Here is a 24,129-nt window from a genome sequence, read left to right on the forward strand (position 1 = left end):
CCACCAAGCCAGTATTACAGGAAATGTTGGAGGGACTTCTTTAAGAAGAAAAAGCATGTATCAAAAACAGGAATAAAGAATGGTAACAACTACATTTCTATCAATAAGTACCTCAAATGGAAAATAATTAAGTGCTCCAACCAAAAGATAGAGTGGCTGAAAGGATAAGAAAACAAGACTCTTACATATGAAAAGGAAGGGAATGGAAAAAGATATTGCTTTGATGAACCTAGAAGGCATTTAAGTCAGACAGAGAATGATAAACACTATATGATTTCACTTACATGCGGAATCTAAGAAATAAAAAGAATAAACTAATCGAAAACAGACTCACAAATATAGTGGACAATTTGGTGATGGACAGAGGGAAAATGGATGAGGGGGGCTGGGAGAATGGGGTGAAGAGTTAAAGAAGTACAAATTAGGACCTGATAAATGGTCATGGGCATGGGAAGCACGGCATAAGGAATGCAATTAGCATTAATACATTGGCTAGGTGAAGAGTCAGAAGAGGGAGGAAGCAATTGGGGGGATCATTTTATTAACTATATAGATATCTAACCAATGTACTGTATACCTGAAGCTAATTAAAATTTTAAAAATATATATCTTAAAGTAAGAATGAGCTTTAAATGAATAATTGTGAACATGACAGGCAACAGCTCAATAGACTTACTGTTATATGATAAGACCTCGATGGAGGTAAAGATTTTCATCAATTCAACTCCCACATTGGACCTTCAAAAAATGAGAAAATAAGTTAGCCTGATATCTGTCCAGATATTAAAGTACAAATAAATAACTAGCTTAGCTGGATTGAATCACTCTTAACTTTCTGTAAATGCTTTTATTTATTTGTTTGTTTGTTTGTTTGTTTAAATATATTTGAGAGATTCTGGGGAAGTAAATGGGTCAGAATTCTGGAAAACTGTTCTGCTAATGACAGGAATCCAGGGATCTAGAAAGAGTCACTTACATTCCATGTGCAATTAATAAAGAGAGACACACACACTATGTGTACAAATAAAAATATATATATATATATATATATATATATATATATATATATATATATATATATATATATATATACACACACACATATAGTTTTTACTATATATATATATACTTATAGTTTTTTACTATACATATATGTGTGTGTGTGTTTTTTACCTTCTAATTTTTTTTTAAACAAGCCATTCTCTTCATCTTTACCACCTGTAGTAATTCAGGCTTTCATTGACATTTTCCTAGGCCAGTGCTTGTCAAATTTGAGCATGCATCAGAATGATCAGGAATGCTTAATACCACTCAGATTGCTGGACCTCATCTCTAGAGCTTTTGATTAAAAAAAACCTGGGCACTTAAAGGGATATCTGCACCTCATATTTGTAACAGCCATGGCTATTATTCACAATAGTCATGTTATAAAAACAATCTAAGTGTCCATTAATAGATGAATAGATAAAGTAAATGTGGTCTATATGTAAAATATGGAGGACATAATGCTAAGTGAAATAAGTCAGATACAGAAAGACAAATACTTGCATGACCTCATTTCTTGTGGAATTTTGAAAAGCCAAACTCATAGAAACAGTAGACTAGTGCTTGCCAGGGGTTAGGGATTGGGCAGAATGGAGAGCTATTGGTCAAAGGGTATAAATTGTTAGCTATAAGATGACTAAGTTCTGGGGATCCGATGTGAAGCATAGTAACTATAGTTAATAATAATGTATTGTATACTTAAAATTTGCTAAGAAAGTATAGCTTAAGTGTTCTCACCACATGCATACACTCTCACTCAAAATAGTAACTGTGAGATGATGGATATGCTAATCAGCTTGATTATGGTAATCATTTCACTATATATATATAAGTATATCAAAACATCACATTGTACACCTTAAATATATAGAATTTTAGTTGTCAATCATGCTTTAATAAAGCTGGAAAAATTGTTCTGGGGTGAGGTTGAAGAATTTGGATTTTCGACAAGCTCTCAGATGAAGCTGAGCCTGTTTACCCAAGGACATTACTTTGAGAACCCTGTCCTAGATTATTATATTACCTTTCTGCCCCTTTGGTTTACCCAACCTAAATATATCCTCTATGCTGCCTACTGTATTCCCACACACATAATCTTTCCATGATTTTCCTTCATCAACCTACAGTATAAGGACCAGTCTCCCTAACTGGCATACAACCTTGTATTAGTGTCTACTTCTCCAGTCTCATCTTCATGTTCTCCGCACCTTCACAAGCTCCTCAGGAGTCTATTTTACATACTCTATTATCTCCTTGAAAGTAGAACTTAGGTCAATCTTATTTACTATAATATTTCAAGTGTCTAGCACAGTGAGCTTCACCTCAAGATAATAGGTCTTACCAATTAAGATGGTGGCTCTATCAGGTCAAATCAAATTCATTCTACTAAAATGAAATATATCCGAGAAAGGGAGGACTTCCAGATCCAGAGGGGACAAAGGAAGTATTTTCCAAAATTGAAAAGGATTGCCTGAATCCCAGGAAAGGACTTTTTTAGGTCGGGTGAGAATAATATTCTCCTCACTAAGGGGCAAGCGGACTGGAGAACTGAGAGTCCAGAGTAGCTGGACAGTGATGGCTGCATGAAGTGATGGAGTTATGGGAGACAGTGCTATACCCCATTGACTTTAGAATAAGGTAGATTGGGATTCCAATTCTGACTTCTGCAACTTACTATATATGTGATTTTGGCTAAGCTATTTAATATGTCTGTGTTTAAATTTCCACATGTGTAAAATGGGCATAATAATAATCACTACAAAGGGTTTTATTGAGAATCATATCACGCCTATCTTTGGCACAAGATTAAAATTTGTCACAGTGGAAAACTTGCACTTGTTCAAACATGTATTCCTCCACATCTATTCCAGGTAAGGTTGAAATTGATAAAAGAGATAAATACCTGGCCCTGTAAATTTGGTTACCAAAATCAAACTTTGATGGAACATTAAAATTAGAATGAAAAATATGCACTCATGGCATAAAGGCATTCGTTTCCATGTGTCTTGTCTTCATATTGAGTATGCATGTGTGTGTCTGTATATATTATATTGCAGAAAGGGGTCTGTAATATTAAACCATAATAGAAACTGAAAGAATTGTCGATGATTATGTTGTCTATATAAAGTCTTCTCATGGGGTAAACCTTTGTTTATATTTTCTCATTATGATTATCAATAAAACTCTTAAATCAAAGAAAAAAATACTTTTTTTAATTTTGAAGAAGTATCTGAGGAGATAGCATCTGATTCTGTAGCCAGGGTTGGGAGAGAAAACCCTGATGGGAAAATATATTTACTATGTTACAAATGAAAGTGAAACAGGCATAGTCTATGGACTTGTGAGAACAAATGATGTCATTGAACCTGGCTTGGACCTAAGTAGGGGCCCTAGAGCTTAGCAATAAAATGATCCATGAGATTTCTTGTATATGGAATCACTTGTGAGGCCAAGTATTCCTTGTATAGCGTCTATACACTAAATCACCTATGAGGAGACTCAAATCTCTGCTTCCATGCAGTGGGGAGAAAAAACTGGACAGTTTAAATAGAGCAGGGGATCCAGAAGGAAATGTGTTTATTGGAAAGTAAAACAAGGTCAGACGGATTATTGTCACTATATAGCCCTCTTGAGAAGCATGATGGGACCTAAAATATATGCAGATCTGCCAGATCAGAGACTTAGGATTTCCTGATAGCAGCAGGGAGAGTGTGCAAGGAGAGTTCTTTCCACATAGGCTGCAACAAGGACCATTTCACGAGGGAGCCAGATGTGGCCAACAGGAAATAAGGAGTCAGAACACGTATTCTCTTCCCTTAGAATTAACACATGGTTCTGAAGCCTTCAAGACAGAAAGGCCTCTATGTCTCCATGATCATTATTCCTTTTGTTATTAGTAAAATATTTATTTAGAAAAGAGATTTTCCATACCTTGATCAGGAAAACAAAAAGAAGAGAAAGTGAGATAAGGTCAAAAGGAAAATCTTGTAGAAATGTAGGGTCAGTTCTGCCGTGCCCTCTGACCTTGCATCATCATAATAATTGAATTGGATTTGAACTTGTATTTTAAGGATATTATGCTATACAGCTTGCTCTTCTGAACGCGCATCGGAAAACCAAGGCCTTTCTATAGCAGCAGCTCCAAAACTGTGAAACAAAAGTCACTTAAAATTCTCCATTAAATGCATGTTCCTTGGTCAAGTAACTTGGGGAAATGTTTTATGCTTTATCCACACTTGAAGGGATAGATACTAAAGTTACTGAGAGGGCTTGCTGCAAAGAAAACTATTTAATTATTTTCCCAGATTTTATGTCACTTATTCTTTCACTCAACAGTTATTGAGAACCTTCTAGGTGTTAGGCATTGTGCTAAGTCTGTGAGACAAAATGGTAGGCCTCAATGGCTCCCTATCAAACACAGATGACCTCTAAGGTTCCACCTACCCATCTGACCTCATCTCTCCCTCACTTGTTGCATTTCAGCCTCAGTGATCCCCCTCAGGATTCCTGGAACATCCCAGCATGCTCTTGCCTCAGATTCTATTCCTTCTCTTAGGAATAGTATTTGCTCCAAAATTCACATAGCTCACTTCCTCATTTCATTTAGGTTGCTGTTTAAATGACTCGTTCTCAGGTTGCTGCCTTACCTGACAACTCTTATTTATTTATTTATTTATTTATTTATTTATTTATTTATTATTTTTTTATTATGGTGACATTGGATAACAAAATCCAGTAAGTTTCAAGTGTACAATTCAACAGTAAGGTATATATATACTGCATTGTGTATTCCCCTCCCATAGTAGGATTTCTTTCTGTCACCACATATTTGCCTCCTTTTATCCATTGATTCAGATATATATATATATATATATCTCGCATTGTGTGTTCACTGCCCATAGCTGACCACTCTTTTAAAATAGCACCCACCATCACATTCGAATCCCTTATTCTGATGACTTTATGTTACAAATATATTTATATTCATTGTCTTTCTCCCCCACTATAATATTGAATTCCAAGCACCTAGAGTTGTGTCTGAAATATAGGTGTTACCAACTATTTATAAATTGAATGAATTGTGAAAAATAGTTATAGTTATTGCCTCACAGAGCTTACACTTTAGCAAAAGATATAAAAAGATATTGAAAATTTAATAATGTAATAAGTGTTATGATTGGGGAAGAACAGAATGCAATGAAAGAATAAGGGACTAGCACTTTACCCAGACATGGAAGAAATGATGTCTACCCAAAGCACATGAAGTGCCAGAGCTGAGAGAGAACATGGTCCATTTGTGAAATAAAAAGAGTTCAATTTGACTGATAGAGAGCAAAGCAGCATAAAAGCGAGAGTCTGCAGAGCTAGACAAGTCCTTGTAAACATATTAAAGAGTTTGGATTTCATGCTCAAAGTAACGTGATCATAATAAGTGTTTTAAGCAAGGAAAAGGAAAAGTCATATGCATTTTAGAAATATTAGTCTGGGTGTAATGTAAAGAATAGATTGAAGGAAACAAGGTTGTAGGCAATGAACCCAGCTCTGGAGATTGTTACAATAATTAATTGAGGTATAATGATGATAATTATTCAAGGACAAAGGCACAGCAATAAGTGAAATGGCTGGGTTCAGGAGATTTTGGAAGATGCAATCGTAGGATTTAGCGATTCATTTCCTATAAAGAGTAAAGTAGACTGCATCATGACACTATCCACCCCCTTTTTATTCTGCATATCTTATTTTGCATATAATACTTTGCAGGATTGGTATTCCATGGAATACATTATAGGAAATAGTCATTTAGACAAAATTACTTAATCTGGAAGTATTATAAAACATAGAGAACTATAGGCATATGTAAAGTACTTCATTGGTTATATTCTTTTTAGCACATATTCAGGATGAATAAAACCACGGTTGTAGAGATGACCTGTATGGGACCCTGTGATTATTTACCAGCTAAACTGACTCTGAACAATGGATCTAATTAAACCTACTCAACATTCATTGACATGATAAAAGAGTTTGAATAGAAAAAGCTATCAGGAATAGATGGTCTGAACCAAGTCTACCTCTTTGTATCAATTGTTGTATTTGAAAGCTGGTTACCTGTGGAAAAGGCTCTGTTCTTTCTAAGATAAGAAATTCTTTTATTTCTGGTGGTCACATGGATCAGGGCCTCACAGGGAACATGTAGAGGCCTCATGCAGTAGAAGGCTTTTTGGTCTCCTCACCCAGGTACTTGCACAGTCCAGCACTTGAGTTTAGGGTCAGACCACATTCAAAGAAAATCCACTAGGTGCCACTGGCAAACTGGTCTATGAAGACCACTCTGTCATAGCCTTGGTTCCTTGCCCAAACCCTCTCAGTGGGGTGGATGAGCAGGAGAATAGAGTGACCTGCCCTCCCTGAACAGAGTAAAGCTGAAAAGGTAGGTGCCATTGTCGAAGTCTGTCGCCTTTCCTGTGGTGCCTGCCTTCAGGTCAGGGGAGGACACCCTGGCCTTCAGGAAATCCCCACCATATTTCTTCCTGTGTCCCAAGTGGTCCACACCTCCAACAGGATGTCTAGCTGATCCCCTCTGCAGTATGTGTCTTGAGGTTTGAGGATGGTGGCTCTGCTGTGTGCGGCACTGGTGGTAGTATTCACATGGGTAAAAGGTCTAGGTGAGATCATCTGGTTTAGTTTCTCCATGATTCCCTTTATTCTCAGCTCAGTCTCTGCTGGTGAAACTCCTGGATTTAATGGTAAAGACATTCTGAAGATGTTCCATTGATTCAGGGTAATAGAGCTTTTCAAGATGAACGAGAACTGAAGTATTTATGGGGGAAGGGTATATTATCAGTAAATAATATGGCTTGCTTTCAATATAAATTATTATGATTTAGTTTACATGCATTTCAGTGTGATACAATTATGTATCAAAAATTAATTTTAGCTAGCTTCCAGTTTGAGAATTAAAAGAATTGATGGACATGGACAATAGACTAGTGGTTCCCAGAGGATAGGGGAGAAGGGAAGGATGGAGGTACATGGGGTGAAAGGGGTCAAATATGTGATGACAGAAAGAAATCTAACAATAGGTGGTGAACACACAATGCAATATATACTGTTGAATTGTACACCTGAAACTTACTGGATTTCATTAACCAATGTCACCATAATAAAAATTAATTAATTAACTAATTTTTTAGAAAGCACAGTGTCACAAAAACTCAACTATAATAGATAAATATTGTAAAAAAAAAAAAAAGGAATTGATTGTCATGAAATGTGACTTCTGCTGCTGCCAGCAGATGATTTCTTTTGGAAGTCTTTGGCTTAAAAATTAACTATATAAAATAAGTGTGTATTATTGCATGATTGAATTGAAGCATTTACCTTTGCCATCCCTTCAACTGATTTATTTTTCTTTATAAAAATTATATAGCCATATTATAGACGATGTAAAAAATAGCAAATTTTAAAAAATATGATTCTTCCTAAGCTTTGATGTCTTTATGGTTTTTTTATCATGTCTACTCATTCTTTTCTCTTCCATGTATATAGTTTATCTAGTTGTAATCATATTAAAATATAGTTATAACACTTTTTGCAGCTAATATCATGTATTATAAACATTTTAATGTTGTTACATAATTTTCATGATTATTTTTAATATTGCATAATATTCCATCAAGAGGATATAAAATGGGCTGTGTAGCCAATGGTATTAAGTTTAATATCATTGGGGTATATCTATTTATTTACCTTTTACATCACATTTGGATATTTTTTAACTCTTTATACATAAGATTACTTCTTTATGATAGATTCCTAAGGATAGAAATACCAAACCATATATTATTAAATTAAGTAGTCAATGGGTCAAAGAATATAAACATTTTTATTCTTCTTGACTGTCAAATATATTATCAAGATAAAAGTTTACATTGCCACCAGCGATTTGTAAGACTACCTGTTATACCACACAGTGTCTCGTTGGTCATTAAAGCAAACAAAATATAAGCATATTAGTAATGCTCTTTAACAAGAGTACTAAGACAAATATTTAGTCAAATAAAATACTTGTTTAGCTGACAATAAATAAATGTTATTATATTCACCTGGACAACAAGGTAACTGGAAAAAAATGTTATCAACAATTTAAAGACTGTTCAGGTCCCAGGAGTCACCAAAGCCCCTGAAGATACACTTAGCTAGTGGCCTAAAATAAAATAGATGAGCCAGGATAAGGAAACCTACTCATTTGTTTGTTCATTGACTTGTTTGTTTCTTGCTTCATTTTGTTAAGTTGACTGCTATTTAATATTTATGTGGAAAGGCTTGAAGCCCAGGTATACTATTTTCTCCTCATAATTATTGTCAAAGATTGTTCTAGAACAAGATATTTAGTTATGCCAAAACAAATATATAATGTCACATAAATCATATTCTATTAAGATAGTTGCCTGAATGAAAGATTTGAACAAAATTCGTCTTCTGATCGATGACTTTGGATAGTTGCATGCTCACCAAGAGAAAGGGTTTGTAACTGCATATATCAGTTGACTAAATCTCCCTTACGACATTCATCAATTTAAATATTTTGAGTTAAATTATAAAACATTGTCATTAAAACTATTTGAAAATTCATTAGGTGAAAATGGAGACTTGCTATTATTTTAAATTATACATATTTAAATAGTGTGTTTCAACTTTATTTTCCCTCAAATACTTGTTTTACTAATAAATTTCTTCTCCTGTAAAGGGTCTATTTCCTTTGTCCAACTGTTTATTTTGATTTCAATGTTTTTTTATTTCTCAGTTGATATCAGTTCTTTATATATATAATAAACATTCTAACATTTAATCTCCCAATTTTACACAAAATATTTATCAGTTTCACTGCCTGACATGTTTAGAGGTATTTAACACTTAAAGCACTGAAAATTCTTTTGTGACATACTTCTGTTGTGTCTAATCTTACACTGTTCTCTACCCTTTCATTTTCTAATTATTCAATTCTATTTTTCCCATATTTTCTATAATTGAATTTTTTTATTCTTTTGTCTATTTAGATTCAGTCAAGCTGATAGAAAGGTCTACTATGGTTATTATGGTAAATAAAGTTAATCTCTGCCCTCTTTATGAATCTTTATAATAATAATTTTAATTTAATTTTTTCTGGTTAATTATAAAAGGAAGACACACAATTATTATTTGCAGCTGATATGATTATATCCCAAGAAAGGCTAATCTAGTGTGAGGGACAAACGTGCAAACTTACTACAAAAAGTGAATAATTTGAAAGATATGTAATAGAACTTCATGGGCATCTAAAAGAAATTTAGCAAACTTGGCCTGGGACAGTTAAAAATGGCTTCATGGAGGAAGAATGGGAATTATTGCTTAATAGCCACAGAGTTTCCATTTGGAGTGACAAAAATATTTGAAAATAGATAGTGGTGATGGTAGTACACTTTGTAAATGTAATTAATGCTGTTGCAGTATACACTTAAAAATGGTTAAAATGGAAAAGTTTTGTTATATATGTTTGATCATACTTTTTACAATTAATAATGCAATATACTAGAAACCATTGAATTATACACTTTAAATGGGTGTACTGTATGATATGTGAATTATGTCTCAATAAAACTGTTTTTGGTTTTGTTTTTAAAGAATGGCTTCACAGAACTGATGACATTTGATTCTCAAAAGATGAGAGGGAGATTACCAGATAGAGAAGAAGGGAAAGCTATCTTTGGCTCTGGGGTTTTTATCTTTTTAGAAAACTTAATCTTCACTATATCTCTGTAAACCATGGCCATAGCCCAGAACCATTAACCTTCCCTAAAGTTCTTATGTTATAAAGATCCCAGTAATAACCAAATTAAAGAATCGAGGCTAACAGATGTTAAAGACATTCTGGAGAATTTTGAAAAATTATAACTGTTCTCTTGACCTGGGACTTCTAAAGCAGTTTTCATCTGATTCCCCAGAGCTAAAATATGTTTATTCTTGAATTTCTTAGAATTCTTGTTTTCAGATTTATTTCCCAACATTGGGTCCTAAAAGATCGAAGTGACAAACTCTAATAATAAGGAATTGGGGCTCTTCTCCACTAGCCAACAGTCATGGGCTTGAAACTCTGGAATCCCAGCTTAGTACTACTCTTAAGAGTAAGATTGCCAAAGACTTGGGATAGATAGCTTAATAAGACATCAGATAATCCTAAAAAATAAAGATTTTTCTTTCAACACAGATATAGTGATTACATGCTACAGGTAAAAAAGCATTAAACTTTGATTCCTAATATCACCATTTATCTATGTGATTATATATTAAATGAAGTTCATTTCATCATTGTTAAGGTGGGGAATCTTCACACATAGGACATTCATGTTTAAAGAGAATAATAGAATAAACCTATTTAATTTCAGATGTGCTTCTTATAAGTAGCAAATCACTGAATTTTTAAAAATTATTTCAATCTAATATGAGAAATTTATCCACCCTAAACTATTGTCTCTTTAAAAATTAGGATACAACTTCTCTTTTTATTTTAATCTTGGTATTTTACATAAGACATTGAGATAGCAAAGGAGGTGGAGGCAAAAGTCATGGAAAGGCATGAGGTTGAGTGACCATGTACAGATTTCATATCTTTTTCATTTTCTAATCTCATTTTCACTTATATTCTAACTCTAAGTAGAGTCAGAATTTAGGTAAGTCTGGATCTGGTGAGGACAGACCTGTGTATGTACGCTGTTATTTGTTTTGTTTTGTTTAACTAAAATACAGTAAAATTGACTTAATTTAATATACAGTTCTGTGAGTTTTAACATATGTCTAGTTTTGTGTAAGCACCACCACAATCAGAATACAGACTAGCTCCATCATTCCCATAAACTGGCCCTTTGTAGCATTATTTACAATAGTCAAGATATGGATGTAACCTAAGTGTCCATCAATAGATGAATGAATGAAGAAGAATCGGTACATATATACAATGGAATATTACTCAGCCATAAAAAAGAATAAAATTTTGCCATTCGTGACAACATGGATGGACCTAGAGTATATTATGCTAATTAAAATAAGTCAGACAGAGAAAGAAAAGTATCGTATGATTTTACTTATATGTGAAATCTAAAAAACAAAATAAACAAACAAAACAGAAACAAATTAGGACACAGAGAACATTTTGATGATTGACAGATGGGAGGGACATTGGGAGATAGGTGAAAAGAGGGAAGGGATTAAGATGTGCAAATTTCCAATTATAAAAGTAGTCACAGTGATATAAAGTACAGCATAGGAAATATAGTCAATAATATTGTACTAAGTATGTATGGTGTAAGAAATGGTGCTAGACTTATCTGGTTGATCACTTTGTAAGTTATGTAAATGTCTAATCACTATGTTGTACACCTGAAAATAATATAATTGTGTATGTCGACTCCAATTGAAAAATAAAAAAAATATATTTAAAAGGAAACACTAATATTGGTAGTGGGCAGGACCTGAGAATGTGAATTAAAGGATACAAGTGTGAAAAAGAAGAAGATTGAAGGAAGAAATGCAGGGAACATAGATATTTACATAGAGGACTCACAAAGAGAAACCTTCTGAGCTGTGGTCTGAGAACTCTATTTTTTACCAATTCATACAACTAACTGTCTGAATGTCTCAGACTTATGGTCCTTCTTGTTTGGAGCTGGGAGTTTGTATTAGACCAAAGTGAGAGCGATACTTTTAAAAGAAATTGGGTTCAAATTTAGAAGAGCCTTGAATGGTTAATAAAGGAGTTGATCTCATCAATTATGTCATGTGTAAAAGCCGTGATGAAAGTTTCTGATCAGAACAAGATGATGAAAGCAGAATTTTTGAAAGATTAATTTTGTACTAAATGGTTGGGGGGAGGAGAGAGTGAAGCAAGATCAGTTAAGAAAGACTGCAGAAAGGGAAAATCAAAAAACACTAACTGAACTATGCAAAGAATAAGAAAACTCCTGTGAAGGCAGAGGGCTGAAGCAGATTTAATTGGATTGGAGCCTCAGAGGCCAACGTCAGAGAGAATTTTTAGGCAGGATGGTTAGCAGTGCCAAATACTACAGAGATGGTTGAAAATCCACCTGCCAGTGGAAATAATAATAATAATAATAATAATAATAATAATAATAGCATAGGTATTGTCAAAGGGATTAATGCTGAACAGAGAAACTTTTCATCCACATCTGTTGCTAAGATGAAAGGCTTTTAATTCTTGCCTTGAGAAAAGTGAGCATTCAAAGTCACTGTGACTTTCTCTGAAATTCTGGAAAAGGAAATAATTCCTACCTTCGTGTGGTCTTTTGAAGCCAAGTAAATGACCCAGAAAACTAAGATAAATATCAACATCATCAGTAATTTATGAGCTGTGGCATTTGGAAACAAAGTATCCTCTAAGAAAGAACAGGAGAAAGTCACACATTAAATCAAATAAACATGACATTGCTCTCTACACTTTGGTTCCTCCTCAGTACTTTCCAGAACAGGTCTATTTGCTACTACCTCCTAGGTTTTCAGGAAGTTCCAATATATATTCTAATAGAAATCAGAAATGACAGTCCTCCCTGAGGCAGGGAATCGAGCGGTTTGGAGGAATTCTGGTTTCTTCTCAGGTTGACTCTTCAGTTTGGAGTCATATCAGGGCTCTGAGCTTTTTCTCTCATCAAAGACTCAGTGGGCATAACAAGGTTTATACCCATAGCAACTGTTTACCCTAAGAAACACTTTTGTGGTGCCCTCTCATAAATCCTAGTCTCTAATTCTCTCTCAGATACACGCACACTTATACACATGCACACACACAATCATTATGTGGCGTCCTTCCTCACTGGTCTTACTGCCTACCAAGGCTTCAGTCTAAATCTCCCATTTGTTTTTTCAGGGAGCTTGTTTCCACCTAGGGTTTGTAATCTCTTCATGTTAAAGTAGTTGAGAAACTTTGCTATAAAAGTTCAGGGTGTATTCTTTAGAGTTGTCATTGCTGTGTGGCCAGAATTTTAGTTTTAGATTTTTAAACCCAGAATCCTAAAAGTATGTGGCAAAGAACTAAATTATAGCAGCGTTTCTCAAACATTTTTTGTCCAGGATCTACAGAAAGAAAATCATATCAAATTATCAAAGCCCATTCAGGTCATACACACACACAACACACGTCTCATAAAATAGTTACCACATAAAATGTACTGTGATATTTTCTAGTTACGCTATTTTAATCCATTCCATTCCATTCCATTTTAAAATTATTTTCTATGTCTAAATAAAATAATTTTACTATCCCTAAAGGGTTGCTACCACCATTTGAAAAGCATTGATTGATCTATTGCTCTCTCTACTGTCTCTGCCATTAAGCATGCAAATAAGAGTTGGAAGGTACCACACCAATGGATGAATATCTTCTCCATCATGTTCTCATACTCTTTCACAGGAATTATAGCCATCCAGAGTTTCTTTGGTTGAAGCAGTCTTTGCATTAATTTCAGGGTTAGAGTTTCCCTATAAGCTTCATTGATCAAAAGCTGAAATGCCATTTGTGGCCACAACATTCCAGCTGGAATAACAGCCTTTCTTTCAATGACTTGTTTCTGCTCACTCTACAGAGCCAGAAGACAGAAGCCATGAAGGAGTTCTTAAGTTTGTTTCAGAGATTAGATATATGTAATCACAGTCCAGGGTCACACTTGTTTGAGGCCTTACATGTTTATATATATAGTGCACTTCCCTTGCTCTTGCCTTTGTTTTGCTGTTGTGGGATTAGTCACTTCCACAGTTGCAGGAGAAATATCTGAAAACCTGGAAAGAAAAATGGAAGCCCTTGTCCATAGTTCCTGAATGACTGAGAATTGATTTGGCTGGTTCATCTTAAGATTTGGAGTGTTTTTTTATAAACTCTCTTGCTTAAACAACTGCGTACATTAAGCACTCCAACAACGATTTAAATTAAATCTCAGGCCATAAAAAGAAGAGCTATAGGTCTAAATCCCACTGGAATTTGCATCGTAATAGGGTAGGAGAGAACCTGAAAAATAAAATTCTGTCAATGAGAGGATCACTGTCACTGAAGGTGGTATCTGGTCAAAATGCAGCCACCTACCAAATGGCATGTTACCACCATATTTTATCAGCCATATTTAATTTTCATTGCTTTGCACGGGGCTATCAATAGAGAGAAATGGACATAGACACAGAGATACCTAGATATAGAGATATCTAGATATAGATACAGATATATGGATATATATACATATGTATATATAGATATCTATATACAGAAGTAGAGATAGAGATATCCAGGTATGGATATGTGTATAGATATACATGCATGTATTCATATACTTTTTAATATATGGATATCCATATAACATTTGTTTGTTTGCATCTACACCAATCCCTCCAGGCACATATTCGTAAAACCACATGGATATCAGGACTATGATCACAGCGCGTTGGAGACTGGCACAGAAATTCAGTAGGTAATTTCTAAAATAATTTTATTGAAAGAAAAGAGATATAGATCCCACCAATCCTCCCCCACTCCTTTTAAGGAATGTTTCTCTCTACTTACTGCCTTATGCTACAGTATTGTGACAATTATTATAGTATCCAAGATTCTTAAACTAAACCCTGGAAGTCTGCTTACCTACGTGGAATTAAGTGAAAACATGTAACTCCATAAATCCTTGATGATAAATGTATGCTCTGAGCCACAGCATAATTAGCACAGCCACGTAGATGATAGCATAGTAAACAGACAAATGCTTTGTATCCCTAAAATATATTATTAACTCATTTTGTTTCCATAATAGTTACAGAGCTAATCAGGAAAGAAACTAGTACCCCCATGTAACAAAGAGCCTGGGACATAGAGTCCACAAAACTTATCTGAGGTCACAGCATCAGCAATTGAGCTGGGGCTAGAGTGCCAGGCCTTTGACTTGTGTGGGCCTGCAGCCCACAGGAATGGGCACAGTGGATTCAGGGTATGAATCTCCAATCCTTGAGTAAATAAATGTACTAAAAGAAAGCTGACTTGTGTTTCTCAAATTAAAATCATTTTGCCCAGTGATAAGGGGAGTATTAGAGTGCATTTTGGAAGAAGAGGAGTAGTAGGTACTAAATAGCGCGTTTTCCTATGGTGTTAATTTTACTCAATGATTTGCAGAGGGAAGGTAGAATTAAAGCTATTTAATTAGTAAGTAGCTTTAGAAATTTTTGTCAATCTAATCTTCAACATTCCTTGGGGAAAATGTAATAGTTGCATGAATTTTTAAGATAAAAAACACTGCCAAAAAATTTTAATCCTTTAGCAAGATCTTTTTCAGCAATATCCATTGGCCTCTGAAGGTTAAAGTTCATTCTTCTCTGCTTTTGGAAGACATTTCAAGAGAAGTTTGACCTAAACTCAGAGAAACTCCTCTGGCACACACTTGGAGAAAACCACGAGACTGTGTGGGTGTGTTGCCAACACCCTGTGGGAGAGAGTGCTCTGACCTTATCAACATGAGTATCCAGTTTGGGGACAGTGGAGGAAGGGAACAAACATTTGTTCTAGGCAGAACATTAAGAACCCATTCCTGAAATTTCTTTCCATTTGGAAGGATATTCGTGATTGTTCATAAGAAAGTACTCAAGAAGGCCTGGCTTTGTCTACTGCTGCCTGGACTGGGTAGGTAAGCTTCTCTGATTCTGGGATTCAGCATCAGAAAGACCACCTGCCTTGCAGGTATAAGCCACATTCTCCAATTTCAGCTTTCTTAGAAGTAATCATGAATTTAGGGGGCGGGGCGTTCTCCATTTGCTTACTCTTTTCTAGTTGCTCCACTCATTCAGAACTCAGACTGGAAGAGAGAAGGTATTTATTAGAACTCCTTTAAAAAATTATGAATTCCCTCAATACTATGTGTCATCAATTGCACTTGAGCTTTTAGTTCATCTTCTCATTTGACTCTCAGAAACTTGGAGAGTTTGAGAACATTATCCCCATTATATAGATAGAGAAAAGAAGACTCAAAAGGCAAAATAATTTGCTTATACTTATACAAGTCTATATCTGAGCCAAGGGGAGAGGGGTATAAACTATGGCCTGGACCAAAACTATGGCCTGGTATTGTAAATAAAGTTTGTCTTGGAAGACCTCCATACCCATTTGCTTACATACTGCCTATGACTGTTTTTTCCCCATAACTGCAGAGTCAAGTATTTGTGACAGTGATCATATGATCCACAAGCCTAATATATTTATTATCTAGCCCTCACTAAAAAAGTGAGTAGACCGTAAGAAGAAAAGGAGGCTGTACTCATTAAGTGGAGTCACAAAGTGGCGGAGAAATTATGATTAATTACAAGCTATAATATGTGCCCATGGGTCTAATTATCTAAAGTGGTGCAAAGAGGAAGGTCACTGGGTTGAAGAGAGACAAGAAACTATGAAGATTTAGATGTCAGATATGTCATTCCCATGTCTATTAAAAACTCACAGAATGAGAATGAGATTTGGGTTGGGGAGGAAGATTGTGAACTCAACACTGAACTCTTTTACAACGTACAGGAGAAGTTGACCATAAAGAAAAGAGGGTGGTGATGGGTGTTAACAGAAGAGAATGATCCTCAAAGGGAGGAGGAATTCTACAGAAGAGGGTGCTATAGATAAAATTAAGAATGATTTCTATTTCATATTCCACATTCCTGATTTTGTACCCTCTAGCCCCAAACAGAGTGAACTGATTTTCCCTAAATTGTTGCCAGCATATGATGAGAAAATCTTAAGCAATCCTTAGGATTTTCAAGTATTAGAGAATATATCCAACATAACTGTATATTTTTTGTTTAAACAGCTTAATTGATCAATAATATATATACCATTAAATTCACCCATTTTAAGTGTACAGTTGACTAACTCTTAATTAATTTATCTAGTTATAAAATCATCACTAAAAATCAATTTTAGAACACTTCCATCCCTAAAAATCAATTTTCGAACATTTCCATCATCCCAAAAGATTGCTCATGTTTATATGCAATCTCTTTTCATTCCCACTTCCAGCCCCAGGCAACCGCTAATCTGCTTCGGCACTCTCACCAAAATTCAATTTATTATAAATGGTTTATTTCATTGATCTAAAAGGCTATCCTTATGCCAGTACCAAACAGGCTTGATTGCTGTTAATTTGCAGAAAGGTCCAAATTGAGATGCATGAATTCTCTGACCTTTTTCTTTTTTAAGATTGTTTTTGCTATTCTGGATCACTTAAATTTCCACATAAATTTTAGGAACAGCTTATTAATTTCTGCAAAAAAAAAAAAAAGCTAGTTGGAAATTTGATGGTGATTGTGTTCATCTAAAGATCAATTTGGAGAAAACTATCATCCTAACAATATTAAGTCCTCTGATCCATGAACATGGGCTGTCTTTCCATTTGGGGCGGTATACTTTAATTACTTGCAACAATATTTTGTAATTTTCAGATTAAGATTTACACTTGTTTTATTTAATTTATTCCTAAGTACTTAATTCTTTATGCCACTACTACAAATGGAATTTTCTTAATTTTGTTTTCAAATTGTTCATCGATAATTTATAGAGATACAATTGATTTCTGTATACTGTGATCTTATACCCTACAATCTTGATGAACTCGTTTATTTGTTCTAATAGATTTTCAGTGGATTGCTTAGGATTTTCTATATAGGGCATCATGTCACCTGCAAATAGAGATAGCTTTACTTCTTCCTTTCCAATCTAAATGTTTCCTTTCCTTTTCTTGCTTAATTGTCCTGCCTAGAATCTCCAGTACAATGGTGAATAGCAGTGGTGAAAGCATACATCCTTGCCTTTTTTCTCATCTTGGGGAAGATTTCAGTCTTTTACGACTAAATATGATGCTATTTGTGGGTTTTTCATAGATGCTCTTTATCAGATTGAAGAAGTTGCCTTCTATTACTAATACGTTGAGTGTTTTAGTCATAAAGCATGTTAAATTTTGTCAAATGCTTTTTTTTATTTTTATTTCTATTGAGATGCCCATGTGAGTTTTCTCTTTTACACCATTGATAAGTCGTATCACATTTATTTTCACATGTTAAACTCACCTTGCATTCCTGGGATAAATTCTTCTTAGTCATGGTGTATAATTCTTTTCATAAATTAATGGATTAAGTGTGCTAATATTTTACTGAGCATTCTCATGTCTATATTCATGAGATATTGGTCTCCAGTTTTCTTGTAGTGTCTTTGTCTGGTTTTGTTACCAGAGTAATACAGGCTTCATAGAATGAGCTGCATTGTTAGATGCATATATTTTTCTAATTGTTGTATATCCTTAATCTATCGACCCTTATATCATTAGAAATTTGTTCTTCTTATCTCTAGTAACATTATTTTTTTAAGTCTATTTTGTCTGTTAATAGTATAGCAACTCTTTATGACTTTCTTATGACTAGTGTATATATATCTTTTGCCATCTTTTTACTTTTGATCCATTTGTATCATTAAATATAGTATGTCTCCTGTTGACAGTATATAGTTGAATCTTGTCTTATTAACCAATCTGGAAATCTCTTCTTTTTGATTCAGTTGATTAATCCATTCACATTTAATTTTATTATTGAGATAGTTGCTTTATTTTGTTGTTGTTTTCAATATTTCCCATTTCTTTTTGTTCTTTTCCTTATTTACTGCTTTCTTTTGTAGTAAATACTTTCTGGTATAACTTCGAATTTCTTTAATGATATTTTTACTATTTAAAAAAAGTTTTTAAGGAGTGTTCTAGCAAGTACCATATACAGCAGGTTCTCATTATGCATGGTAGTTATATTCTATAGTCATTCTTTGTGTGTATGCTTCCCTTCAAATTACTGGCTGGGCCACTTACTATCAACGTTAAGAATTCCTCTTGTAAGACAGATCCATTAGCAATGGGTTCTCTTCATTTTTATTTATCTGCGAATGTCTCTTTTTTTAATTTTAATTAGTTTCAAGTATATAGTACATTGGTTAGACATCTATAGAGTTCATAATGATCCCCCTAATTGCTCCCTCCCTCCCCTGACCCTCCACCTAGCCAAAATATTAATGCTAACTGCATTCCCTATGCCGTGCTCCCCATCCCCATGACCACCCATCAGCTACTAATTTGTACTTCTTTAACCCTTCACCCATTCTCCCAACCACCCAAACCCCCTTACTATTCATCACCAAATTGTCCATTATATTTGTGAGTCTGTTTTTGATTAGTTTGTTCTTTTTATTTCTTAGATTCCACATATAAGTGAAATCATATAGTGTTTATCTTTCTCTGTCTGACTTAAATATCTTCTAGATCCATCAAAGCAATATCTTTTTCTATCCCTTTCCTTTTAGTCTGTTTGTGTCTTTTAATCTGAAGTCTTCTGAATTTTGTCTTCTTAAAGAAGTCCCTCCAACATTTCCTATAATTCTGGCTTGATGGTGATAAATTCCTTTAGCTTCTTTTTTGTCTGGGAAGCTCTTTATCTGTCCTTCGACTCTAAATGATAGCTTTGCTAGATAAAGTATTCTTGGTTGTAGCTCCTGGGTCTTCATCCTGTCGAATATTTTTGCCAAGCCCTTCTATCCTGAATAGTTTCTTTTGAGAAATCAGCTTCCAATCTTACGGGTGTTCCCTTATATGTAATTATTTGTTTTTCTCTTGCTGCTTTTAATATTGTTTCTACGTATTTAAACTTTGGCACTTTAATTATGATATATCTTGGAGTGGGCCTCTTTGGATCCCTGATTTTTTTAATTCTCTGAGCTTCCTGGAGTTTTATGTCCATTTCTTTCATTAGGTTAGGGAAGTTTTCCATCATTATTTCTTCAAGCAGCTGTTCAACATGATTTTCTTCGGTTATGCCAATCAGACAGATATTTGGATCCTTAATAATGTCCCATATCCTCTTTAAATTATGTTTATAGTCTTGGCATCTTATCTCTTGCCATTCTGTTTGTGTGTCCTTGACTTTCCCGTCCTCTAGATAGGGCATGTGATCCTCTTCTTTATTCACTTTCTTGATTCCTTTGTTTTTTCCATTTAATATACTTCTCATCTCAGATAATGTGTTCTTCATTTCTGACTGGTTCCCTTTTATAATTTCCATTTGCACTTTAATGTTTTTTTTTTTTTTTAAATCTCTTTGCTGAATTTATCTACACTTTCCAAAAGTTCATTGAGCATCTTTATAACCAGTATTTTGAACTCTGCATCTGTTAGATTAATTGACTACATTATATCTGGATCTCTGTTCTGTTTTCTCATATGGTATCTGCTTCTTTGTCTTCCCATTTTGGCTATCTTTCCATGTCTGTTTCTATGTACTAAGCAAAGTTCTTAAGTCTCCTGGTCTTATTAGTGCGTTTGTGAAGTAGGTGTCCCGTAACACAGTCCTGAGAGAGGTTCAGCTGCAGGCCAAATTTAGCCCAAGCTTCTACCCCTCTGGGGACATTTGACAGATGCTGTGCTTATAGTTGCCTCAAAAGGCCACACCAGTGTGAGCCTCAGCAAGGAGCTCCTGACTTTGTAACAATGCACCTGGATGTGGCTTGGGTTGAGGCCTGAGTTGGGGGAGGCAGGGTTTTCAGGGAATGCTCTGGGCAGAGCAACCTTTGTTATCCAGTTTGACGTCACAATGGCAGTGCTGTGTCCGCACACTAAGATGGGGGAGGGCTCAACAGGGAACAATGGATACCGCTGATACCTCTGTACTAAAAGCATCTCACCTCCATCCTCACTCTGACAATGTCTCCCTGTAAGTCCCTGGTGCTCCCTGCGCAGCCGACTGGGCACTGGTGCTCAGAGTGAACATGTCCGTCACTGTGAAAATGCGCTCGCGCAGATGCGGCCCCTTTAAGAGGTTTCTGCCGCTGCCGCTGCCACAGCCTCTGTCTCACTCAGCTGCTTGGGACTGGGGATCCCTGCGTCCTCGCCCCATCCTACCTTCTGCTGTTGCAGGGTGCTTTCTTGGATTTCTTCGTGGTTGTATGGCTTGTTTATCTAGATCCCAGGCGATTTTTCCTTGCTGCTGCTCCTTGTTTCTGTCACAACTTTGATTTGGTTGCCAGAAGAATGAACAGAGCCTCTATCATCTATGCCATTTTTTTTGGTCTCTGCAAATCATGAATGGAGTTTGCTAGACTAGAGTTGCTGTGGCGAATCAGTGAGTCTGTCTCTTTTTCTTAACCTTCAATTTTGAAAGACAGTTTTGCTCGAAAAAGATTCTGGTCGATGAGTTTTGTGGGGTTTATTTTTTCCCTCTCAGCACTTTAAACATGTCATCCACCCTACTGTCTTCTTCTTCCATCATTTCTAATGAGAAATAAGCTATTAATCTTACTGTGGTTGCCTTGCACAAGACTAGTCATTTTTCTCTTTCTGATTTCCTTATTTTCACTTCTGCTTTGGCTTTCAACATTTTTGTAGTGATGTGTCTGGATAAGGATCTCTTTATACTATCCTAGTTGGAGTTGGTTGAGCTCCTTCATGTGTAGATTTTGGTGGGTTTTTCTTTTAATCAAATTTGAGAAATTGTCAACCATTATTTCTTCAAATATTTTTTTCTATTCTTTTCTCTCTCTTCTTTCCTGTGGTCTACCATTATGTGTTTGTTGGTATGCTTAAAATTGTGTCACATACCTCTGAGGATCTATTTATTTTTCTCATTTTCTCTTCATTCTTCAGAATGTATAATCTTTCTCAATTTATCTTCAAATGTGCTGATCTGCTCATTCAAATCTACTATTGAGCACATCTAGTGAACTTTCCTTTTTAGTTATTATATTTGTCAACTTTAGAATTTCCATTCGGTTATTTGTTTCTTAATTTTTTATAATTTTTCTTTATTGATAATCGCTCTTTGATTAAATACCTTCTTTACGTCTTTAAGCCCAAATGGACTAAGACAAATGGGTACATACTTTAGAAGTGGGGAGCTTAGATGTTCTTTAATGCAGGGATCCACAAGCCCCGGGCTGTGGCCCAGTACCAGACCCTGGCCTGTTAGAAACGGCAGCCACACAGCAGGAGGTGAGCAGCTGGCCAGTGAGCCACGCTTTATCTGTATTTGCAGGCCCTCCTCAGCACTAGCATCACCACATCAGCTCCACCTCAGATCATCAGGCATTAGATTCTCAGAGGAGCACTGGTCCCTGGTGCCAAAAACTTTGGGAACCACTGCTTTAATGTTCAATCCTGTGTTTGTGTTTCCAAGGAATGTATGCATAAGGGTATTTTGTGATGGTCTCAGCCTTTCAACAATCAATATTGTTTTGGGACTAGCCTTTGCGGTTCTTATTAATATTACAAAATGCTCAATGGCAATAACCAATTAGGAAACTTTGAAAAAATAAAGGCTTATTACAGCAAAAACTGGAAATTACACAACACACCTGGGGCCACACAGTAAGGTCACAGGTAGAGGGAGAGAGACAGAGTAGGCCTAGGCTTCTGTTATTATTAGGAATGATTATGGAGGGACTAGGATTTTGTAGGCTCACTCTTTATTGGTGACTTTAAAACATAAGAGAGGGAATTTAAAGTGGGGAGGAGAGAAAAAACAAGTGACCCAAATGGTCAGTTATCAAAAGAAACCAAAATCTCTAAAACAAATCTCAGTGAGGAGAGGTGGCCTGGCTCCTTATCTTGTCTCATGGCTGACAATGTGTTTATTATTCAAGATATCAATCAAAGCTAAAGTCAGGCACTTACATGACAAATTAAGGACAAAACTGTCAGGGTTTACACTACAGCATGTGTGGGGGGTGGTGAGAGAGAGACAGAGAGAAGAAGAGGTGTGGGTGTGTGCATGGAGTATGTTCTGTGTATGTTTTATACTGAGGTTGTGTATATTGTGAATGAGAGTTCGTGTCCATCATGACTGAACAAGAATTTAGTTCAAACAAAGGCTATAAATACAAGGGAAACACAAATACACTAAAAAACATTCCAAGATGAGCTGATATTCTAGCTAATATAAGTTTTTCATTAGCAATGAAAAAGTTTTTCATTAGCATACATTAGCAATCTAGAGTGAGATTTGGGTCTCTAAGATCTCTTTAGAAATTGTTTGGTAAAACTATGCATGATTTTTCAGATCAAGAAACTGAAGTTCAAAGTGGTTATATGATTTACTGAAGGCTATATAGCTGATTGAACAATGAATTTAGGGTAGAATAGGTCTCTTAATTATCAGTCCTGTGAATTTCAGTTATACTATGTTATCACCTCTGAAAAAAAATACAAAACTATTTTTTGTTTGATAGTCCATAAATAACATTTCAAAACAAATCAGAACATATCTGGGTATATACATTTTAAATCTTGATAAATAATAACCTAACTGAATTATTTTTAAGGGAAAAATTTTTCCCCATCCCCAAATGAAGGGTAATTATGGATCTGTGGCATTTTCACTGTAAAGAGACTGACAATGGCTCCAGGCAAGCAAGGAATGTTGCAAAACTGGAAATGCTGCTGTGTTATCAAGAAGATAACCTTGTAAAGAGGAATGAATCTTTTATAGTAGAGAAAAGGTAGGAAACTGTCAGGGCCTTAGAGAGAGAAAGGGTCAATACTCTCTGAGATCTAGAATGCACTGCAAATCATAAAGAAAGATGACAGGGCCAGTGGAAAGACGTTTCTCCAAAGATGGGGAAAAAAGTCTTCAGAAATCTGGAAAACGTGCATTAGGGCCAAATAAGCCTGAATGCCGGGTGATTTCTCATGAGATGCAGGATAATGTGAAACAAGTAGGAACATTGGACTCAGAAAGATGTAAATTCCATTCCTGACCCAGACACTAGCTCAGTTTCTTCTGTAAAATTAGAATAATAATAACTATACACAGGTTTGCCATGAAGATATATATTTTAGCATAAGCAAGGTCCTAGTGGATTGTCTGTGTTCAATAAATAAATAAAGCTTTAGTTAGAATGATATGATGTAGAAGGGAACAGTTCCAAGGAGGAGTTTCTTACTTTGATAGCCATAGGCCTCCTCTGAGTCCCTGGATTCTGACCTTGACTTATCTTGACATTTGCCACCT

The 24,129-nt window shown here is 35.3% G+C and overlaps 1 protein-coding gene across 1 annotated transcript in view; it reads right to left on the bottom strand.

Annotated features, from left to right (window-relative positions):
* LOC102892516 (NXPE family member 2) overlaps positions 1-24,129 on the bottom strand; it is a 49,747-nt gene that overhangs the window by 4,248 nt on the left and 21,370 nt on the right. Inside the window, 8 exon segments of the mRNA XM_006927042.2 lie at positions 673-738; positions 6,154-6,166; positions 6,169-6,273; positions 6,276-6,435; positions 6,437-6,594; positions 6,597-6,855; positions 12,370-12,473; positions 13,454-13,670. Coding sequence (XP_006927104.2) covers positions 673-738; positions 6,154-6,166; positions 6,169-6,273; positions 6,276-6,435; positions 6,437-6,594; positions 6,597-6,855; positions 12,370-12,473; positions 13,454-13,670 — 1,082 coding nt within the window.

This window comes from Pteropus alecto, unplaced genomic scaffold (genome assembly GCF_000325575.1).
Source record: "Pteropus alecto unplaced genomic scaffold, ASM32557v1 scaffold224, whole genome shotgun sequence".
In the NCBI taxonomy this organism is placed as follows: Eukaryota; Metazoa; Chordata; class Mammalia; order Chiroptera; family Pteropodidae; genus Pteropus; species Pteropus alecto.